Source organism: Mycteria americana, chromosome 1 (assembly GCF_035582795.1).
Source record: "Mycteria americana isolate JAX WOST 10 ecotype Jacksonville Zoo and Gardens chromosome 1, USCA_MyAme_1.0, whole genome shotgun sequence".
Classification (NCBI taxonomy): Eukaryota; Metazoa; Chordata; class Aves; order Ciconiiformes; family Ciconiidae; genus Mycteria; species Mycteria americana.
The window spans coordinates 33966709-33991029 of record NC_134365.1 but is presented as its reverse complement, the minus strand read 5'-3'; the positions used below and the strand labels follow the sequence as shown (position 1 = coordinate 33991029).

General features: G+C 40.1%; 1 protein-coding gene across 1 annotated transcript in view; it reads left to right on the top strand.

Annotated features, from left to right (window-relative positions):
• The first annotated feature begins 2844 nt into the window (after positions 1–2844).
• ADAMTS20 (ADAM metallopeptidase with thrombospondin type 1 motif 20) overlaps positions 2845–24321 on the top strand; it is a 105425-nt gene continuing 83948 nt past the window's right edge. The window contains exons 1-4 of the mRNA XM_075494266.1: positions 2845–2958; positions 3336–3682; positions 16817–16979; positions 20858–21117. Of these exons, the coding sequence (XP_075350381.1) occupies positions 2868–2958; positions 3336–3682; positions 16817–16979; positions 20858–21117 (861 nt within the window). The 5' untranslated portion in view covers positions 2845–2867. The remainder of the gene's footprint in view (positions 2959–3335; positions 3683–16816; positions 16980–20857; positions 21118–24321) is intronic.

Genomic DNA, 24321 nt, shown 5'->3' with positions numbered 1-24321 from the left:
TTGAAGTAAACGTTGCCTTTTCTAAAATATTTGAAATACATAAATGCATATATAAATTGTTAAAAAATTGAGTCATCTGCTTATATTTGCTTTGAAGTGGGCTACAATGAAGCTTCGTGCTTGAAGTGAGAACTTTGACTTCCTGATGCTTAATGCTTCTGCTCATTTTTAGAAAAAATAATTTTGCAAATCATAAACAAGTGAAACATCACACCTTAATCAGTGGGTATTTGGTTATGCTTAATGAAATAATGCCCATTTGCTTGATCACTGATGACTGTTTAAGTTGACTAAGGAAGGAGATAACTTGCCGCACTCTAACTACTATTTCAATGAGTGAGATTCAAAAATGTGGCAAATTCTCATTTGCTGGAGATGTGCAAAGGCACGTGCAACAATTTCTCCTCTTAATTTAATTTTTTCCCGTTATTCACACATTTTACAACGGTCAGTAAAATCAAAGCATTCATCCTTAAACTTTGTTCTACTGCTATGTGAGCACCCCATGTGTTAGCTTTCTGCAACAGAACATCTTGGGATATGAAATAAGACTTGTATCTTCATGCTTCTGTGATGGTGAGGGTGGAGCTCTCTCCACCCACCTATTCTTCTTCACCACCCAATGCTCAGAACTGGAGTTTTGTTTACATTTCATGATCAGTCTTCTCCAGTGTAAGCAGTTTAAAAGAAATAGTTTGGAAGTCTTGCTTCATTGTTGGATTACTTTGTTATTCATGGTATTTGGAGACATAGGCTTTCTGTTTGTTCTCACTTTGCAGAAGTCTTCAGATTTCAAATATTTGTTTCTTGTCATATGACAGTCCTTATCAGTGACCCACATAGAGAAAACAGTTTGATATGCATCTGAGAGCTGCCATCTTCAGATTATTCAAGAAGACAACTCAGTACTCCCAACAAGACTCAATATTCTCAAGATTATGTTGGATACCAATATACTTTGGAACAATCCAGACATCCCTTCTACAACCCTGGACTCTGACAGGGGAAATCTGACTTTAGCACTGAAGGTTCTTCCACTACTACTCACCCTCATTCAAAGCCTGATCAGCTCATTCCCTCATTTCAGGAGAAGAAAACATGTCCTCCAACTCCCTTTCTACCTTACAAGGTTCCTAAAATGACAGGTGAGTCAGACCACAAAACAGCCTTAAGACGTAAATGGCACTTCAAGCTCAAAGGCCATCCTTGAAGACATTTGGCCTTTGACAGAGCAGTCATTGACTCGTCTTGTACCCCAGTAAGAACAGAGGAAGAGGCTGGACGAGCTCGTTTCCACCTGCGCACTGACACCTCCAGCCATTCAATAAGCAGGTTACCACTTCTAAAGTTGTTCACGTGATCTTGGCCACCAGCGCACCGATGAACAAACGCACTGGACATAGTACTTGCCGAGATTATAAATAGCTCTGTTTAAACCCTTTATCTGACTTACTGTTTGTTGAAGCAGACAAGAAAAGATTGAGACAAAGCACTTAATATAGAGAAGACAAAAAGAATCTTTGAAAGAAAGTTGTATGTGTATTGCACGTTTTCTGGAGAGCATTGGTGGCTGAATTGACTAGACCCCATCCAGCTTAGAAACCGGGCTCACCATAGGCATCTGCATTGTAGATATTTTCATTTAGATAGATGACGCTGAAAATGATTCCCCCATCTTTAACAGTGATTAGTGAGCAACTAAATGGGGAATTTTTAGTTCAAGGCTAGATTCCTGCCCCGCCCCCAAAGATGTAGGTTTAATCACAGCTATAAGAACTAGATTTGAGGACCAAACAACTAAAATTACATTTCATTAAAACAATTTCCAGAACTGCCTACTTTTCCTGAACAGGACCCATTGTACTCCAGAGTACAGCCTCCAAACAACCTGTGTTCAGTAAGGCTGATAATCCACAGGCTCCATGTAAGGGATGCAGGGCTCCCTGAATGCTGGTACAAGCAGTTTTGTGAAGACTTTGCCCGGACAGAATAATCTAAGCAGGGGACGCGGTGTTAAAAGAAAACAAGGGCGGGATGTCGGCACTGTGGTGTCAGCCTCTGCCCTGACATCTCCTTCCTTTGAAGCTGCGTGTGGAAACGTCTTCACCCTGGAGCTGACGTGAAGGGGAAGGGGATCGGTGGGGTGCGCGTGGGTGACGCTGAACCTGAGGGGACACCCCCGAACTTCACAGCGCTGCCTCTGCCCTTCTCAGGGTGAACTCGACGTTGCCAGGCTCCTCAGAAGTCCTTTTTCCTTCTTCAGTGACACCTCTCCGGGGCTCTAATGCCAGCCGCACCAGGCGACGCGGGGAGCCGGCTGGCAAGCGGCGGGACGGGGCGCGGGCCCCCCGGGCCACCCCTGCCCAACCCGGGGGTGCTGAGGGCCCGGCCCGGGCGGGCGGCGCGTGAGGGGAGGCGCCGCGCGGCGGCCGCGCGCGGGGGCTGCCCTCCGCCATTGGGCAGCTCCTGCCCCGGGGGCGGGCCGGGCCCCGGGGCCCGCTTTGAAGTGCGGGTGCGGGGATGGCCACCGCCTGAGGGCAGCTGGGCATCTCCTCGCCTCCCCGCCGGCGGCGGGGGCCGGGGCAAGGGAGGCGGAGGAAGGGCCGGGAAGGGCCGCCCTCGCCCACCCCGGCGGCGGAGAGCGAGCTGGGGGAGCGGCGGCGAGGGGCTGGGAGGAGAGGGAGCGCGGTCGCAGGGCGGCTTCCCGCGGGAGCGGGCGTGCGAGGGGAGCGCGGAGGCAGCGGGACAGCGAGGAGGGGCGCGGGGAGCATGGAGGAGCCGCGCGGTGCGGGGTCGGCCCAGGCGGCCGGCGGCTGCTGAGGCAGCGGCCCGGGGGCGCTGCGGGCACGCCCGCCGCGGAGCGAGCCATGCGGGTGGCGAGGTGGCTGGCGGGTCTGCTGTGCCCCCTCTCCCTGCTCGTCACCGAGTCGTGGGGAGTCCGCTTCCACCCGGGACAAGGTAAACAAGCGGCAACAAAGGCGGCGGCTGCCCCGCGGGTCCTGGCCCTGCGGCGGGCGCCGTGCCCTGCGGGGCAGCCGCCGCTGCCCTGGCCGCGGGCGGGCGGGGGGGAGCGTTTCCTCACGAGGGCGGCCGTTGGGGGGCGCGGCCGTTGGGGCGCGGGACGGGGGGCGCGGGGCGGCCCGCGGCGGCGGGTGGCGGGGCCGGGGCGGCCGGAGCGGGGTCTCGCCGGGCGCGCTGGAGGCAGACCCCCGCCCCTCTCCTGTCAGTGGAGCCCTGGCTAGCGCAGGGAGTGCCGAGTCGGGAGCCGCTGGGGAGCGAGTGAAGGTTGCTTCTGCGCTGCTGCATCGGGCTGAGTCTCTTGCTTTCTGTTGCAGAGACCTTAGTGAAGCAGCTCTCCTCCTATGAAATCATCACACCTGTCCGAGTGAATGAATTTGGAGAAGTCTTCCCTCACACGCATCACTTCAGCAGGAGGAAGCGGAGCTTGGTGGCACCACTGGAGCCCACTGCTTTCCGAACACATTACCAGCTCAGTGCATACGGGCAGGTCTTCCAGCTCAACCTGAGTGCTGATGCAGGCTTCGTTGCTGCTCAGTACACTGTGGTGCACATAGGGGCCCCACAGAACCAGTCCTCCCCTGATTTGCGCCACTGTTTCTACCGTGGTCATGTCAATGCACAGGAGACTCACATGGCTGTCTTCAGCATCTGTGGTGGCTTGGTAAGCATGTTGGTAACTGCCTCCTGTCTCCATTCATATTCTTCTCCTCCCTGAAAGAAATGTGGTGGGATGCCTTTGCCGCAGAGCTAAGATGGAAATTCTCAGGCATCATTCCAAGTAGTTGGTCGTGAAATGCCTTGGCATCGGCAGTTTGCAGTCATGATGATACTTTTTTGGCGGGATATACAAATGCTGCATTCAAAGGATCTATTGCTGGCCCGTAATAGAGTTGGTTGATGTAACTCCTGACACCAAGATCATTATAACGGAGGAAAAAACATGCCTCAGAAACACAGTAAGCTATTGTTTCGATAAAATGATGCTGTTAGTTGGCATTAGTTATGTGTTTGTCGCTTTATAGATACTGTGTGGTTATGAGTGAGGAATAATGGAACTTGAGATGATGAGAGAAGAACTGGTGTTGGTATTTTTGTTCCTCTGCTTTGAGCAACACTGTAGAGGTGTGTCATGTTCTAATAGGTGTGCAGCAGTGCTCTCTAATCACATTTCTGTTAAAAGTGAATGGGAAGCTTCCTACTAACTTCAGTGGGAGTGTGTCTATAAAATGCTTCTGAAGAACTGATTTGAGCAAACAAATCAAAACTCCATTGATATACATTCTTTACTTATCCCTTGATAGCATTCCTTACGTCTTCCAAAGTGATAATGAAGAAATAGTATCACACAACTCTCTATCAAAACAGTTGTACTGTGCTGCTAAATTTTATAGTTCTGTGTTTAGAAATAAGACGACTGATACCTGGTGCTTTACCACATCACTGTTTATTGAATTGCTGAGAACGAGTATGTGTGACATGCACGCTGTAAAAATAAGATGTTGTAACTATTACTGTGAAATTAAGTTGAGGTTGTTCCATGTTTTTTGCAGTCACTGAGGAAAGTAAAGGTGCAAGACTTTTTTTTTATTTTTGGGAACTGAAAAAATCCAGCTTCGTATTCTTGTCCCTTTCTATCCGGCTATAGAAAATAGAATGGAGTTGGCTGGATGTGTGCAGGAGGGTGTAATGTGTATTAAAAGAAGGTGATACACATGATGGAAAAGAGGATCAGAAATAGTTGGTACTTGAGAGAGACACCTCTGTTGTCTAGTGCTTATTGTTGGATATGTGGATATATGCCACCTTGTCTTCAGGTTGAGGCCTGTAGGCTTGGGATAGTCCTTGGAAATTACTGGAGAAGCAAGCATTCGAAAACAGTAATTCTGTATTCATCAAAGTTTTGCCTATGTATCTTGCTTTACAAACAGCTGTCATTTGTTCTTGTCTGCATTATACAAAACCCAGTTCAAACCTATACCAAACCCCCCAATATGTTGCACTCCTAACTCACAGAGGGAGTAGGAAAGAGGAGGAATCACAAATACCTATTTTTTTTTTCCGTGTTGTTTCATGTTCTAGTAGATGCTCATATACCATGACATTGAGAATAGTCATACTCTATACAGAATAAATACAAGAAGCTTTAAAACCTTCTCTTTTCATAACTTTTGTTGCCTGTTTTAATTGTCCCTGCAAACCATCACTTTTCATTACTTGAGGGGACCATGTGTGCTGAAAATAATTTTTCTGGAAAGCATGTACCTACTGCATTTAAAAGTTGTCTCACCTACTGGTTACTTAGCACCTCTTGAACTCTTCAGCACAAGATTCTCTTCTCTGTAATAATTTGAATGGCTCGCTTCTCTTGTCTCTCTCTCCCTACTTGGCTGGTACATTACAGTCTGCATCATGCATGCTTCCACTCAGAAATATCTGAGTGCCTTTAAACTGAGCCTTTGCCTCTTCTAGATGAGACTTGTGAACTTTCACTGCAGCTTCCAGCTGGACTTCATGTCCTCAGTCATTGCCTGGCTGACAGAGTGCCTAGTCTGAGCCACCAGCAAAGGCCTTGCTGTCCTGGTGCTCTCAGGACCTTCTCTCACTGCTCATTTCACCTTCTGCCCAGGCAGACACAGCCTTGGGGAGGGTCTGTAGCATACCCAGCATTGCGACTGCTTTCCCCTCACTCATGGAGCTGGTGAGGTTTTCAGAAGAGGGAGCAGAGCATGGGTGCTGGTGCACTTTTTGTGGAACATGCCTGTAGTTCCCCAGGGAGTGGGGATGAAGAGGCGGTCATAAGCAGCTGGTAGCCTATATCTGTGCAGAGTATCCTTCAGCCTATTGTTCTTCCTGATCCTCATGGATTCAAAGTAGATGTTACGGTCTTCATGTGACTGCCAGGGGAGACAACTCTTTTGGAGTCAAGAGAAGAATGGATGTGAAAGGAGGGAGATAGAGGCCAGGTGAAGTTTTCCTGTGAGATCTTGTCCTCCCTGAATGCATTCCCCACTCTGAGGTGGGGCTACCTTCAAAAGTTGGTAAAAAGATACTTTTTCTCAAGTTTTTTAACATTTCATAGCTTTGTGCATTCAACAAATGTACTTGCAAAAACAAGCTAGTCAGTTATTGCTCTTTCATTGAACACTACCATGCTTCATGAACACATGCAAAGATTTAAGTGGGGCTGCTGTCAAGGTAAGGTACTATATATTGTGAGTGGGACAGTAGAAACTAGACTAGTGACTCTGTAGCCCTGTATTATATCTATTTTAAGTAAAATCGCTTATCTTTGTGGGATCCATTTTCTTCAGTGCTGACCTTGAGCTTGGTGTATGGAAATTAAAATAGAAGAGATTGCTTTGAACTATTACGTATCATTTTATCTTCCAGCTTTGCATATATAAGGCACTTGCTGTAGACCAATGCTGTAAAAGCTAGAGAGGAAAAAAGGATGTGGACTTAGATAAAAAGGTACAGGAAATTTGACAATGGAATTTTAAAAATTGCTCTGAAGATGTACCTGAGTGATCTGAAGTTAAACCAGGTACTTGAGTTCACTTTATCCTATAGGCATCTATCCGCAAGCTCTGCACTGCCTTCATTCACAGCTTCACTCCTGCTTCCCAAGTTCCTTCTTTTCTTTTTTGATTCTCAAGTTGAGTGTGTTTTCCCCCTCAAGCTCTGCTTTCCCTTTTCACCCTCAGTTAAGCCTTTTTCCGAGTGTGCCAAGAGCATGTGCAACTCAGACTACCCATGGAGCATTGCTTAATGGCTCCTGACACCCTGTATGCAGTTTTGTTGTGTTACATTTCAGAGCATGCCCTGGGTTCAGGGATGCAAATGGCAAAGGGAGGTTAGAAGGTCAGCGGGGAGTCTGTAGTAATTGCAAGGAGGGAGTGTGTAATTAGGGAAGTTTGGGATGCTGTCAAAGGCACAAGGTCATTTGGAGTGATGGCCTGGGTGCCTAGTTGAACATCTGATCACATACAGGCATATTTCTTGCATCTTTAAAGTAATTTTTGAAATTTCACACTTCACTTTATTTTCCTAAGTTCTCTATCTTTTTTACTTTTACTGCATTGGTCAATTATAGCTTCCAACAAACATGGGAAACAAGATTGGCTGAGGATGTCCCTGGATGCATGTAGACTAAAGAGACCTCTCAAGTTATCCAGACAGCAAAATCAAAGAGGGGGAAAAAAAATTATCTTTTGAGAACATATGGCTTACAGGTTTATTGACAAATACGAGCAAATACCAGTGAATAAAGTATCTTAAAATGAAGGAGCTATCACCATTTATAACTAGAACAAGCCTTCCATTCCTAGCAGGCCCCTGTCTGAAGAAAGGAGCTTTATTTTTATTTGTTTTAATCCTGAATGAATGCTGTAAAAACAGTTTTAGTTCTTTGAGAAGCCTGGTATTCTTTCGTGGAGGTCAGGAATGTGTTGACTGATGCTGAGGATAGTTAAAATCAGTTTTTGTGAGCTTGGAGAATGCCCAAGTGCCAGAGGTGTTTTATGTGACTCCACTGTGAGAGAGGGAAAGGTAAGAAAGGAGGAAACATACATCTTTTTGGATGTACAGTTTCTGGTGTAGAGAGCAATTTCACACGGTCACTGACTGGCAAAAGTTAGGAGTAGGAAAGTACACATGAATCTCTTGCATGGATTTGCTAGCTATCGGCTTGCTTCAGCCTAGGAAGGCAGGACTGCTTTGTTCTAATGTAGCTTCTGGAGTGTAACAAGGTCTGTGTGACAAATTCCTTCCTCGGGAGCTCCAGGAAGCCCCTTGGTAACACTCCTTTACTGCACATCAGGCTTACTTTTGTCTGGGGAATGGCAGAAATATGAACCTAAGTGTGGATCTTCAGAATTTCCTCAGTACAAGAGGTTGTGTTTGTTTTTTTACTAATACGGGTCAGTGCATCACCTTTGTGAGAGATTTTGAAAACAATTCTGTCTGCTACTGTGGATGAGTGCAGTGGTTCCTTTTTAGGAAAAGTAGGCAGTCCTGGAATTTATTTTAATGAAATGTAATTTTTAATTGTTTGGTTTTAAAAAACCAAAACCACCACCCCCCCCCCCCCCCCCCCCCCCCCACTTGCGAGAAGCTAGTGCTAGCATAGCCAGTATCTAGTTTCTTGTGGAGATCTAGTGCAGGTAGCAGACTCCAGGTATTTGCCCCCCAGTTTTGTGCTGCTTAGTACTAATAACCTCAATGAGTTAAAGCTCTCTTTGGAAAACCAATGTAGTTTAACACTTATAACTAGAAGATATGCTTACCTTGACATAACTTTAACTTACAGGCTTTTTTTTCAAAAAAGTTACCTTCTAAATCTGAAAGGCAGATTAGTTTTCAGCATTCAGGTCACATTTATAAACCTGTGAGCATCCATAAGCCACATACTAGTTTTTATAGATTTTTATCTTAATGTAGAGATTCTATCATAAGCTAGGAAAAAATCATATTAAAATGTCAACTCAAGACAATCAATTCTTGTTTGGACAAACTAAGTCCTATTGCTGCTGACTGGCTGACGTGATAACTTCCACTTAATAGTTCTGGTTTCACTTGTCATATAGGTGTACAAGGTGAGTCTCTAGCCCTGAATCTCTGCAATAGAACAGTCAAAAATTTTTCAGTGCTTCCATTACCACCCTGTGCTTTGTTCTATCTCTCACCAGCACAAAATGATTTCAAATACAAGGATTGACTTTGCAAGTAAAAGATAAAATGTTCTTTTTGATTGTTGTTTTTATAGCTAAACAGAACAAAAAAGGATCAGGAAGTAGACAAAACTCTACCTTCTCTACATTGAAAAGATCTAGATAAATATTTTTGTACTTGATTGCTTCATTTGAATTTTTCATTTGATTTTTTTTTTTCTGCTTTCTTCTCTGATTATTTATTCTTTTGCTCTTGACTTAATTTCATTTACAATTTTTATCTCATGTACTTTGGTTTGTTTTCCTGTGAGCTTTTCCCTAATATGTATTCTCATGAGCAGGACCAATTTTTAAATATTTCCACTTCTGTGACACTTGATCTAGCATTTTTCAACAACAGTCTATTTTAATGACCGAGGTTGCCTGAAGTCTTCCCAGTCTTGCTCTGCTGGTCACAGGATGAATGGCACTTACCTTTTACTGTGGCTATCTCATCTCTTTAGCTTTGTAGACACTAGATGTCTTTCACATACATCTGGGAGTGGACCATAACACTTGAATTTACTTGAGTACGATCCTGTATCCCAGAGTCAATTTCTGCTTGCCTGCCTTGGCAAAATCTCTATTCATTGCACAATTTGTTATAAAATAGTAAGACAGCTTAGGTCCCCCCTGCAGCTGTTACAAAAAACCTGAAACATCCCGAGTACATTTTCCCCCAAGCTCTTTACATCTGTGTTTTTCCTTAAAATATTTCCACAGATGCTATACTTTTACACATGGACCAGCACAGATCAGCAATACAGGTGGTAATTGCAGTTGTAAACTGAGGAAATACATGGGGTTGCAAATTGTGTAGCTGAAGGTCTGTCACAGAAAATGTCTATCAGAAGCAGTAGGATCTGAGTATGTATCTACCTCTTCACCAGCCATTCTCTATGAATTGTCTGTTTTGTAGGCATGTCCCAGTCTGTTTAATGCTTTGTCAGGAGTGCTCAGCCATCGCTGGCCTGCCTTTTGCCCACATCCTGTGTCTGGTAGCCTTCTTCCCTGGTGCCTACTTGAGCACTTTCTATTTGCCAGATAAATTGTTCTGATGGCTGCAACCTGTTCTTAACTGCTGCCTTTATAGGAGATCCACAAACTCTTTTTCATCATTTTGGGTTTATGTGACACAGGTGAATTTGCTGGAAAGCTGTGGGCAGCCACAGGAGGTTGGATTTAATTACATGTATATAAATATGCACATGTTCATTAAACTTCCAGGAAATACACAGAAGATACTGTGCTTGAACATAAGTGATAGGGGTGTCAGAGGAGGGGAGAGGACACAACGCATGGCCCTTTGTTGTCACTAGGTGAGCTGAATTACTGAAATAGTGTGCAAAACAGCCTTTTTTTTTTTTTTTGTCTTAAATTAATGCTTCCAGCCCCAGGTGGCAGTCAGCAGTTAGCCCTCATGGATCTCGGGAAACTTGGTACTCTTGGGGAATAGGTAGGCTTCCCACATGAGATAACGTATCTGCAATAGTCTCAGTTGTCGTTCTGTTTCAAATGTACCCTCATGTAGAAAATGCCAAGATTATGGTAGCAAAGTTAGACACTGTGAGAACAGGTCATACCTTCTGGGTATACACATTCACAAAAGCACTCAAGGTAACTTACTGTGTGCTTGACTGAAACAGGTGAAAATCTAGCCAAGCCTTGCATGTACTTGAGTGAAAACTGCCTGATGGTGCCTATGAGGTTGAAAAGACTCTTTGGAGGTATTCATCTCCCAGTGAGAGAAAAAGGTGGTTCTGCATGTACTTAAAAACATCAAAGCTAGGAAATTCTCTTTAAACAGAGATAAGTTGCAAATGTACATTTGCTTGACATTTACTGAGACAGACAAGATTATATGATGGCGTTTCCTCCAATATTAAGCGTATGGATCCCCTAGGTCTGTGTTCTATGGGAATACTTAGCTTGATAATTATTTATGTGTTAAAAACAAAACCCCTAAAAACCAAAAACCACCACCCCCCCACCAAACCCCAACCAAACAAACCCCCCCCTTCATATATATATACAGACATTTTGTTTCACCTCTTTCAACAGGTATTAAAGAATAGCTGCTTTCTGTAATGAAATCTCCATATATATGTCTATGACTAAAGCTGCTATGCATAATTTTTAATTGACTTGTCTAGCTTGTTCACTGTGAATTGTATATAAAGGTTAAAATAAATAAATTGCCCCTGTCTCTTCCTTCCACTCCAATGAATCTTGTTAATTGCCATGATCTCTGATCTTTCCAATCTTTGAGATTATTATTGTCACATTCTCTCAAGTTCTCTGTTATTTAGCTAGTCTGTTGTTGTTACAAATTGTATTTAGAAACTCCTGAAATACCATTTTTACCAGGCTTCAGCCAGACTTTCTTGCCTAGACTAGCCTTACAAAGTGATGTTCAGGGTACCTAGAGCCAGAATTTACACTTCCTGCAAGAATATTTTTTCCCCTATGCATTATGCAAAATGGAAATACCTTTTTTTGTGTGTGTGTTCCTGAGTGAAAGTAACTTGGCAGTAAGGATGCTGGATCCAGTGCTACGGTTATCAGCATGGTTAGATCAGGTGTGATCTAAACATACAAATAGTTAAGATCCCTTTAGGAGTCTACACGGAATTTAAATCCCAATCTGGAATTATGTAATTGTATTTAACCAGTGATTAGGTGCCTTTTCAGACCAGGACACTTCTGAGCATAGGTGGGTGCCTCATTAGTTCTGTTCAAGGTGTGATTAAGTGTGCTAAGTCTGATTACTATCTGCTCATGAAATCTTAACATCACAGAATTTGTAAGGAGATATAGTTAGATCATAGGTAAATTTACAATGAAAGACGTTTTTTTTCCCTATAATAAGCTTTTAGCATTTTATTCTATTTCTCTCTAAGAACTTCAAATATAATGTTGCTTTCAGTCACTTCCTAAAAAGATGTTCCACCAGAAAACACTTATTTATTGCTAGATATTTCTTCCTTGTTGCTTAGCTGGTGTATTATTTATTATTTTATTACTATTTTCTTATTTCTGTTATATTAGCTCTAGTTTTAATTAATACATTAGCTTGCAACCACTACCTCTTGTTGTGTTTCTAGCTGAATTATCTTCTAGTAGAAATATTTTTTCCAGATGTTGGCAGTGTACCATGATAACCTCTAATACTTTTTTCTTCAGTGAACTAATTAAGCTGTGCTTGTCTTTCATTAGAAAACATTGTAACCGCGGAGCAGGAAGAAAAGGGTGAAGGGCTTCTCACATGATTCAGAAGAGCTTTGAATTAACACAAGCGGGAGGGAGGGAAGAGAATAATATAAAAGTAAGGGATTTTGTAATTTACTTTGACCATGAAAGTACTCTTGCTGTAAACTACTTGCAGGTTTTTGAGTTTGAATTAAGAAGCCATACCATGAGGGCATGAAAAATACTTGAGTATATGAGTGGAGCTTACCTGGGAGGGAGTCTGCCAGTTTAAGAGTCATGTTTTCCAGAACTTCAGTTGTTCTTTTAGCATTTTTCTGAAACCTTTCCAATTTTGCTGTTGGACATATTAAGATTAATTCCACGTTTCTGAAACCTGCTGTATATCCCTTATGTTTTCCATGTGTTTTACAAAGTTGCCATTATACACAAGGATGTAATTTGTATATGGGCATGGTACATACTTTAACCATAAATTCTGCACTATTTATTTCTACTACTCTTGGAATAGAGCAAATACATTCATTAGGACTATACAGTTTTAAGCCACTTTAAACCACTAAGACATACCATATATAGTGAGTAGCTGTGTTGATCCATTGAACCTTGATTTAATATAAGGTGTCTAACTCATCCAGAGTATTTTAAATCCAAGAAATAAATTATCTTTCTCATGTGGGTTTTCTCATAAATTTCCTCCAGTCTATGCATATCCATAGTCCTGGGTAGCACTCCCTCTTTGGACCACTTATTTATGATGTGCAAGAGGCTGTTTTCAATTTTTTACTCCACTTCTACTGAAGAGATCTTTTAAATGTACTTTTACCTCTTTATCTGAGAACAGAAATAGAATGTTTCAGGCAGATTTCTTGTTATATGATTTCAGAGGCATCTGTAGATGATAAGTAAATCCAGTTCATTTCTGATTTCATTTCCTGCAAATGCTTGGGCTCCTGTTTCAGCAACCTGCCTCTGTACATCTAAGTGACTTTGGTTTATTTGGTTTTACCAAAAGTATTTTTCATTTGGATCTCACAGCCCTTTTTCTTGTGTGCCTAACTCATGGTAATAGCTCCATTTGTATCAGCAGAGGCTGTCACCAGATTAAGTATCACTTTTATGAATGAAGGACTATAAAACAGACTGTGTAGCTGGTGACTGAATATTTGTAGACCTATGTGTTAGGAAAATGAGGAGGTAACCATGTGTAGCTAATGAAAATCCAGCTTTAGTCTTCATAGCAAATTCAAAGGATTGGAATCGGTGGCTTAAAGCTCAATGTCTGCTTGGGTTTTAAATGACAAATATCATATAACCTTCTTAAGATAGAGCACTGTTTACATCTCTTATCCTTTGTTCTTTCTCACATACAATACAATGAGTTCTCCTCAACTTGGATAGGGGATGTGCAAAAAATTTATTGTAGACTACTGGTGGGAGGTCTTCCTAACTAGTCAGTGGTAGTAATTACTTGTTTATCTATACATTGGTGAAGAGGAGAGAATTCATTGAGGAAAGAATGAAAGTTTGTTGCATTATAGATTTTTTGATCAGATATTTCTTCCATATTTAAACAAACAGTGGATCCTGGGATACTGTGCAAGAATCAGTGGGCCCAAGAGTGAGCAAGTGAGGGGAAGCCTAGCCCCATTTTCCTAAAATAGTTAGTCCACGTATCTGGAAAGGTAGACTCTCCAGTCTTAAGGACACTATTGTGCCTTCTTGTATTAATCTTTCATTTAAAACAAAAAGCTAAGAATAATTCTGAGGTCATGAAACATAATATAGGATTCTTCCCTTCCAGCTGTCTGTCCTAACTTTTTGGGCTATAAGTTTATGGTGTGTTTTGTATTTTCTTGGCTATAATGAAGGAGATTTCATTCTTTTGCTTTCTAGGCAATTTCTCTAATAATTTACTGTGAAGATGAGCACAGTTACTGCTACTTCTGAGTATCTTTTAAAAGAGGAAGAATTGCCTGCTTTTCTTTCCTCTCCCTAGATGACTTCAGTGTGTCTTTTTTCAGCACAGGATTCTGGATTTCAGTTAAGATACATGTATCAGTTCTGATTGAGATACTTAGAGTAATGAAGGTTTAGCCACAGATGTTGCCAGGCATTTTATATTGTGTATTCATTGTTAGGCTCAGCTTGATGGGCAGGCTTTGGAGCACCGTTCTGAGTTGTTTGATGGTCTGGTTTTACAGTAAGCTCTTGCTGCTATGAAGTTGCTTTTTTGTCAGGAAAAATGGTTCTCTGTTCCAGGTGACCCTTGCTATTTCAGTTGAAAAATATCTTTAAAATATCTTTCTTTGGTATGAGGCACAGATTTTTAACTGCACAGAAGAGTTGGTATACAGTGTACATGATTTCCCTTGCTAGTGCTTAAAGAAGTGTGGGTGTGCACATCTAGAGGAGGGGCAAGGCGGGAATACATCTTTTGGAGTATCAGCAATCCTAGATTGACTTGGATCAGTCATGATGCCTCACGTTGACTCTTCCCTATCCACTGGATAGGATAATGGTGCATAAATATGGTTTTGAATTCCTAGATAATAATAATTATTCCTAATAATTCTAATTCCTAGAATTCCTATTACCTTTTTGCTCTGGTAGCACTTGGCTGTCTGAGTATGGGGTCAGGAGTCTGGAATTTTCAGTGTTCAAACTCACTCAAACATATGTCTTAGTGATATTTTTTTTTTTATTTATTTTGAGTGTGAAATGGTAGAAAAATATAGCCTTGTTCTTGCAGCTCATCTTTTCCAGTGAAAGTCTGATATCCTGGAAGATGAGTTTGGTTTAAAATGTAGCACAAACTCCTTACTAGTTCTGTGCTATTATTCTCATAATCAATATGTTTGTTGTAGCTGAAACCATTTCTTTAAAGTCTGAAAGCCTGTTAGTTGGAAAAGCCATTGAAGAAACAAATACAGAATACCTGCTATAGCTACTGGAAGGAGTAGGAGGGAAGTAAAATGTATGAGTAGAATAAAGCAGTAGCAGTAAAGTTTTTGCTTAAATCTAAAATAATATATTTTAAATGTCTCATGTAGAAATAGGGTTTATGGTTTGTCAGGAGAAAAGAATTAATTAGCATGTTAGTGTTCACAAATAGTTTGGGGTCAAATTTATCATGTTTTGGTAATTGGGACTTTAATAATTTATATAAAAAACATCAACATGAATCTTAGCATCCGTTCTTGCTGCTTTGGCCCTGAGCGACAGGCTCTTCTTGTCTGTCCCTGTCATATTGCCCAGAAGGTTGCACCTACTTAGCACTAACTGACAAGCTGTGGCATATCTGTTTTCATGAGGCCCTTTCCAGGGAGGCACATAGCGTTCTCAGTATGCTCAATCTGCTGTCCTCTACAAATCACGTGCCCTGGAAACACTGGATGTGAGAAGGCTGAACTGAACATATAAAGGATCCAGCATGAAAACTACTTGCAAAGAATTTAAACGAAAGTAAGGGGAAAAAGTGTTTCTGCGAGTTAGATTTAAACAGTCTTGAAAGGAAAATACTATTTAGCTGGGTCTTTTTTCATTCTGCAACAAAGGTGATACAGAGGATCTAACCACAGTGGGTTTACAATAACTGTAATTTTGTGTGATACGTACACTATGTATCAGGCAAGATTACAGATAGTCTGACATATGCCTGAAGCCTAACAGACTTTTAAACATAGAATACTGATAACTACTAGAAGGATCCCAAATTCAAGGGGATATTATAATTCCAGTACAATACCTTGGACACTAAGGTAGTCTGCAGCAGATTTTAAAAGACTATTTGTAGGTTGCTTAAAAAAAACCCTTATTCTCACTTCTATTCTCGTGTATCTTGCTCTGCCACTCTCTCTCTAACCCTGAGTTTCAAGGTTGACATGAATACTTAATCTCTTAAACCATATTATGTAGATTATCACTATTCTTTTATTGGTCAACACGCCTCACTAATACGGCAAAACAGCTAACAGAATGCAGTGCACCTGCTCACTCTAGGTGTTTAATTGGCCGAAGTGCGGAGGTTGCCAAAAAGTCTGAAAATAATTTGATGTAGTCTCCTGAAATAACGTACTTAAGCCATAGGAAACTATGAATTTGGTTAGAAGTGCGGAGAGAAGGAAGAAATACTGTTTAGGATTTCATAATTGAATGGATTATGGGGCAAGGGGGTGGGGGAAAGGAGCTTAATTTTTGTTCTTTTTCTTTGTAGATGTGCTAGTGCTTTTGTTAGTAATCAAATTCCTTTGGTTCTCATTACGTAGTTATCCATGTGTGTGTGCTATGGTGGGGGGGGAAATTGAGGAGAAAAACGCATTAATGAAGCTGTCAACTTTGAATTCCTGGAACTCGTGTCCAAGTCTTTTTTAAAAAGAGTATCAGGTTAACACTGTTTCTAATCTATGGGCAAAATGCAATTTTAGAAGACAGATATTATATAAATTATGTAAAGGACAGAAGGCAACAAATCAGTCTAGAATTTGGACAACACTCAAATCCTGAATGTCTTGATGGCCTCTGCTCCCCTTTGCACAGTTCCCAGTTGGTCCTGCTTGGTTATACCTAGATTCTCTTTACTTTTGTGATCTCCTTTGTTTCATTAACTCTGTATAGTGATTACTTATGATACACTGTTAATATGCAAGGTAGTCTGTTATGAGTTATTTTGGTGGGACAAGTCTCTGAAAGAAGACTTCTCTTTGCCTTACCTTCAAGCTTCCATCTCCAGCTTGCACTGAAGTTTCCTCTGTCTCACATGCAAATTTACTTCCATTAATTTAAAAATATTATCATAAATAGTTTATTATTTCAATGAAAATTATTTTTATATCAGTATTTTTAGTGGAAAATAAATCAATTACTTCTCTTACTTTCAGATGGGCACCTTTAAGGCACATGATGGTGAATATTTTTTAGAACCTCTGATGAAAGCGGATGGAGGTGAACATGAAGATGAGCATAACAAACCACATCTTATATACAGGCATGAAGAACTTAAAAAAAAGTATCAGAAATCCCATAAGCCTTGTGAAGTTTCAGGTATAGTCATACTTTAAATTTCAATTTGACTTTTTCAAATGTCAGATGTTTAAAAAAAAAAGGCAAGATTTAATTTCTGTAAATAATATTTATCTCCAGATTGTTCCATTAGAATTTCTTTCATGTAGGCTGGGCAGCCATTTCTTTTTTTTCTATCAGTGGCTAATTCAAATGTAGGACAAAATGTGCATGTAAAAAAAAAAAACCATGATATTGCAAGAACTTCTCTGTGGGTTTACTTTTACACCTACATTGTCCCATATGTGAGCATTTAAAGAGTAGACACACAGGAGTTGTTGCTTATATTCACAAAAGGTAATGAACTTATTGCAAGTCTAACAGATAATACAGGACATCTGTCTTCCTTAAAAATGGAAGTATCTAATATTACCCATTAATGTAGATTTTTGTCCTTATGAGTATTTTAATAATACATTCATACTACATATTAATAATATTTAGTTTTATTTAATATAAGGGAAAGTAGAGTAATTTACAAGCATACTATTAGGATATGTGACAAGTGAATGGTTTTACTTTCATAGCTTTACAGTATATGGGTCAATCATTAAGCAAAGTAACTTAAGAGCAAGAACATATGCAGTGAAAGTGACTACAAAAGACAAAAAAGCTTTATTAATACCATGAAGCAGTGAGTAGAAAGCGCTGTGCTTTAAACTAATATGTTTTTTAGTGGGGCAGAAAACTTTCAGTAGTTGTTTTTCATAGTTATGCATGCATCTTCATAGTTGGAAAATAGTATGATGCAAGAAAGGCACCTGCAGCTACCGTCAAAGTACAAAAACTAGACAAAAGAGCAGGATTAGAAAGGATTTATTTGAAATTGTAGGTGTCCATAGACTCATTTTTAAACACTGAGGTACCATCTGCTTTGGGGTGTAATGATGTAAAAGCCTTTGAAGGTCCTGCCTGAGCAATGCACTACTTAACCTTTACTATTATACTAGTGCCATTTAAAAAATATTTTTCACTGTGTTGGAAAAATTTTGTTTGGTTTTTTTTTGTTAAGCCTAGTGACATAAATGCTTTTCTTTTGCTTTTGATAGAAGCATATGAACTTCACTTATTGGGCTTCAAAGAAAACACAAATGGGTGGAGACTCACAATAGGAGAAAGCAGTTTGTATTTGCTTCAGCTTGGCTTTTAGAAACATCCTATCTAATGAAAATTCTACACCTTTCCTGAAATTGAAATCTGCATTTATGCATTTTGAATGTACTTGTACTTCAGGAATGTTTAAGCAAGGCTGAGTGCATAAATATGACTATCTGAAGAAAAGGAAAATAATAAAATTTCAACTTTATTTTCTTAAGGAATATCTGTCCAGATATTTGAAAATATAAATAGCAAAAATAATGATGTAGCTTGGGTGGCTAGTGTTTTTAATTTTGGAAGATTCTTAAAGCATATTTTCTGCTCAGAAACAATATGTTGAGAATTCTGCTTTTCTGTAGATACTAAGGCCAGAAAGTAACCATTATTATCATCTTGTATTCCACAAATTCTAGTGAAAGGTATTTCTTTTCTTTAGCTCTATTTTAGGAAGCTGATGCTATCTATTCATTGATTGTTATTGCAGAACAAGAAGTTAGTACTTTGTTTGAAAATCAAGCAAGTGTTGTTATTCCTGATTCTTTTTTAATGATGAATAATATGTACTGAACCAAAGTAGAGGTGTTTCAGTTTGTGTGATTTTTTTTTTTTTTTTTTTTTCCCCTATGTTGTGTATGAGAATTCTATTAATATAAGCAACCTAGTGTGAGAAAAAGGCTCCAAGCATTAAGAACATGGTCATTTTTTCCCTTTTCATTTATTGGAGCAACTACAAAAGATTGTGAGCCAGGGATCACTGTCATTTTTGGGAAAGTGAACTTGCAGAAATGTTCATGGAGAAAAACCTTGTGTTATATTTCTGTCTTTCTAAAGAAGAGACTTGTCTCCTTTAATGCTGGCCTTGCCTGGTTATTCACATCCTCCCTTCAAGGACGAACAGAGTATATCTAGCAATACTTCTGATCATGAGAGTTTCTCTTTCTCTAGTAAGTGGACCTTGACAGAGGATATGGAGAGGCATAGCATTAAGTACATCTTTTTATTTTGAAATTGGACCATGATAATTACTTCTAAAATTGTCTAACTAATCTTTTCCTCACTTTATACTGGTTTCTTCTACACTAACTTACTTATGAAAAATTAATTGGAAACCCTGGTACAAGCCTTACTCAAGTCAGGATAGGACATCTGCTGCAATTCCTCTACCCATAAATCCTGTTTCCTTAATATAGGGAAGCTCATCTGAGTTTGACATAATATGTTTTTGATAAATATGATACCTATTACTCGTCCACTTGTTGATTTCTGGTGTTTATAAACAAAACTATTTTGATTTGTTCTGGTATTGAATTTGTCTTGGCTGGTCCATAAATTTAGCTTGTCTTTAAACTCCCACTTTAAATATAGATGCTGTTTCCCATTTTGCCAGTACTCTGAAATCTCAGATACCTTCTGTGACCTGGTAAAGAAAATGTGCATATGAGATAGATTGATGCACTGAAGAGAACTGGCTGAAGCAAACTCAGTCAGTCTGAACACATCTAATATATGTAGGTACTCATGAACGAGTTCCTTTTCAAAGCCAGTCCCCAAATTCTCCACTTGTTATTGTTAGTGCTAATAGTTTTTGCAATTATTATAGCTATATTTTGTGACTGACTTTTAGACAGTTACTCAGCAAACTTTAAGGTGCTTGCTGTTGTCCCTCTGCTGTTGTTTTCTGGCTGTATTGTGCCCTAACTTTAAAGAGGACAGACTATTGACTTGTCAAAAGTAGCTTAAAGTTTACAGATGAGGAGTCTTCCCTTGAAATAGGGAATGCATAAATTTAAGTCCTTTCAAGTTGAGGGTGACAGAGTTGGGATCTCTGAATTCTTGAGTCAGTGCTGTAGTCACTAAGTCATTAGAATAAAAGGATTAGGAGACATATCCTTTGGCAACTACTTTTTAAGAGGAAATCTAGCTTCCAGAAAGACAGTGGAGGTTTCTTCTGAGGGGGCTGAAGTGTCTAGTTAGGTGCTTAAGTTCTGGAGAGTAGTGAGAATTCGGATACGCTTCTCAGTTAAGTATTTTTATGGGGGCTGTTGCTAAGGTGACTCCCTGATCAATGCATGGATTTTATGTATCGGGCATCAGAAGCCTTTGGTGGCTGGACTATACAGCATAATTGGAAGTATTACAGTACTTAGTTTGGAGGTATTGGAGTAGGTTCTATATTTCCTTTAGAACCTGATCCTACATAATAAATATTAACAAAGCTGTCAAGGAAGTCACTGAAGTTTTTGATGCATACTTATGAAGTAAACTCCATCTTTATATAAATAAATGTTACATAAATGAAAAAGTCAATAGGGACTTGAATTCAGGACTCAGGCCTAGTCTTTGTTATGGTTTGTTTTGATTGGTTCTGTTGGTGTCAAAGGTTTGTATGTAAAAATACGTATTTTGTTTAATTAACTTTCTTCCTTTGCACTGCTTAAGCTGTAGTGTTTGTCTCCTTCCAGCCTGCCTGTTTGGATTATACTGCATTGTAGGAACTGTATAATATTGCTATCTCTTAGCTAATTTTTAACAATGAATCCATATGTGATAGAACTATATGATAATGTACAAGACATCTAATTTGATGTTCCTATTACAGCCTTCCATGTTTAATATATTTTTTTAATTCTTGCACTGGTTGTCTTGGAAATAAGATCATAAATATAAGTTTGTTTTGTCTATTTTGGGCAGCCTTTTGCCTGTTTCTCTTTTTAAATTTAGAAACTGCATTCAACAATACATTTTTTTTTTTTACTTTACAGAAAAAGAGTTGAAGAAGAGAACTTTACTACATCCAACCTTTAGCAGTTTAAATGAAGAGAGCAATGTTTTACAGAAGTCTCTCAGTTTAGAGTATGCTTTAAATAATCTATCTATAGAGGATGGTGGCAATCCACATTCCAGGAAAAAACGTTTTCTTTCCTATCCAAGATATGTAGAAGTGATGGTTACAGCTGACACCAAAATGGTTCGTCACCATGGGCAGAATTTACAGCACTACATACTAACACTGATGTCAATAGTAAGTAAACTTAAGTTCATAAGTGTTAGCAATTTCAGTTATTTCTGTTCTGTTGTTTTCTCTTCTGCAACTTCCCTGTCTTCTGGTTTGACTGAAGTCTGTATTAAAAGACGGAGATTCCATAAACATAAAAAAAAAAAGTAGGGCCGAAACTTCAGATTATGGATCTTTTCAGTTTAATGCGGTAAGGTGCATAGGTGAAATGCTGTGACCTATTTCCTGATTTGCTGCTGCATTAGAAGAGTTCTTAAGCTTCAGTGAGTTAAACATATGGATTAATTACAGCAGACAGAGGTTAAAAGGCATTGTGGAAAAATGCTTGGTTATAGTAATCCTAATTTTTCAAGTAATTTCAAATTAATATGGGTCAGACTTTGAGTTGGCATCACTTAGTTGAGCTCTTTCTATAGTAAATTCTTTCTTGAACCAAAAGTCACTTCTTGTATTGATTCAGGATCTAGTACAAGAAGCTCTGTAAAATCAAAGGTTTACCATGACATCTGTTGAACCATTTTTTAGCAAAAGGCATGCTGAAATATTCTGCATAGTAATTATTTCTAGATTTCTGTCCTTCCATCTATTCATGAAGCTTAATTTATGTGAAACTGCATCTAACTTTGGGCTTGCAAATTAAGACACCTACGTATAGGTATCTATGGAGATATCTGCTTTAAATAAGAGAGCTATTCACTTGACTAGTTATAGATGTCTACTTTTGGATGAACAGAATAGCTCTCGTTTCCACTGGGATAAATTAATTTGCATCATAGAAGTGTTCAGTGCCAGTTAAGATGCCACAGGACATCTGACTTGGCCTCAGCTGCTGCTTAACAAAGGTGCACAAGTCTCCTGTAGATCATGTCATATCTGCCAGTTCTGTTAAGTGTCTGAACCTATAGCATCTGAAGTGACACTACATAATGTGTAGTTAGGCAACTGAACTGAGTTCTGCTTACTGTAATGTCTAGATCTCCAGCTGATGGCAGTAGAGGTGCTGTCACCTATTACACAGCTGTAGGCACCTAAATTAGAAGATGGAGTTTTCTTTAATTTGTTTATAAGAAAAATAATGAAATTTTAAGGGAAATGAGCATACTTTAATTTTATAGTCTTCTGAATTTTTCTACTGGCAGTGGTGTGAAGGTCTGAAAGTCTATGTATTACAAAAAAAAAAAATCAGTATCGAAAGGTGGATTTTTTTCTTTAACTTATAGTACAGACTCAAATTGGAATTCTTTTAGAAACAACTGATCCCAAAGATGCCATTTTTATAAAGTTACTCTTTTAATACAGAGCTGTACTAAGAACCAAAATGAAGTGGTCAAAACATTATTTTAAAATGGAAGCTGTTTTTTACAAAACTTTACGATAAGATAAGATGAAATGGAACACTTGTATAACTTTCATGAGGTGCTGTTGTGATTATAGCTAATGTAATTCCTGGTGTTCTTTTTAAGAACAAACATTGTTCCTGCATCTGTAGATGTTGTACATTCAACCACTACTCCTTACAGTGCAATGTTTCTTGTGTCTTTTTACTTACATAATTGGACTTCTACTAGGTAAGTAGGATATGCATTGTATAATTGCTGCTAAAGAGAGTCTATATGAACTGCTTTTAAGATCTAACATTTAACATATACATGTATGAGTGAAAGAATACCAGTTCTTTGCTAAAAAGCTGGTGACTTCATTCTTGCGCTTACCTATCTATACTGTAAAACTAGAGCTTAGGGCAATTATTGCTGGCTTTGAGGTAATGGCATACAATAAAACACTGCATCTTTAATGTGAATTTGTATCTTTGAATACCACAGTAGATAGTAAGATGTATAGCTGGCATCTTCTGGCTGCTCTTATTCCACATGTACATCTGCTACTTTGGAAGGTAATCTTGAAACAAAAGTTCGTTAAGACTTTATTTCTAGAAATGTTTAGCTGTTACGAATGCAGATTTTTTTTAAATGTAAAATCAGATCTTAATTCTGAAAGATTTTCTTCACAGTCCAGTTAATTTCATACCCACTCCCCCAAGCATATTTATCCCAGCTCATATCCCTTCTCCTTGAAGCATTTCAGCGATGTCATAGAATCACAGAATAATTTAAGTCGTAAGGAACCTTTGGAAGTCATCTGGTCCAACCCTCTACTCAAGTATATATTGCTTTGTCAAACAAATCATAGAATCAGTAAGGCTGGAAAAGACCTCTAAGATCTAGTCCAACCGTCAACCCAACACCTCCATGCCTACTAAACCATGTCCTGAAGTGCCACATCTACATGTTTTTTGAACTCCTCCAGGCATGGTGACTCCACCACCTCTCTGGGCAGCCTGTTCCAATGCTTGTCCACCCTTTCGATGAAAAGAGTTTTCCTATTATCCAATGTAAACCTCCCCTGGCACAACTTGAGACCATTTCCTCTTGCGCTGTTGCTTGTTACTTCGGAGAAGGGACTGACACCCACCTCACTACAACCTCCTTTCAGGTAGTTGTAGAGAGCGATAAGGTCTCCCCTCAGCCTCTGCTTCTCCAGACTGAACAACCCCAGTTCCCTCAGCTGCTCCTCATAAAGCTTTTGCTCCAGACCCTTCACCAGCTTCCTTGCCCTTCTCTAGACGCGCTCCAGCACCTCCATGTCTCTCTTGTAGTGAGGGGCCCAAAACTGAACACAGTATTCAAGGTGTGGCCTCACCAGCGCTTAGTACAGGGGGACAATCACTTCCCTAGTCCTGCTGGCCACACTATTCCTGATACAAACCAGGATGCTGTTGGCTTTCTTGGCCACCTGGGCACGCTGCCGACTCATGTTCAGCCAGCTGTCAACCACCACCCCCAGGTCCTTTTCTGCCAGGCAGCTTTCCAGCCACTCTTCCCCAAGCCTGTAGCATTGCATGGGGTTGTTGTGACCCAAGTGCAGGACCCAGCACTTGACCTTGTTAAACCTCATACAGTTGACCTTGGCCCATCGATCCAGCCTGTCCAGATCCCTCTGCAGAGCCTTCCTCCCCTCAAGCAGACCAACACTCCCACCCAATTTGGTGTCATCTGCAAACTTACTGAGGGCTCACTCAATCCCCTCATCCAGATAATTGATAAAGATATTAAACAGAACTGGCCCCAATACTGAGCCCTGGGGAACACCACTTGTGACTAACTGGATTTAACTCCATTCACCACAACTCTCTGGGCTTGGCCATCCAGC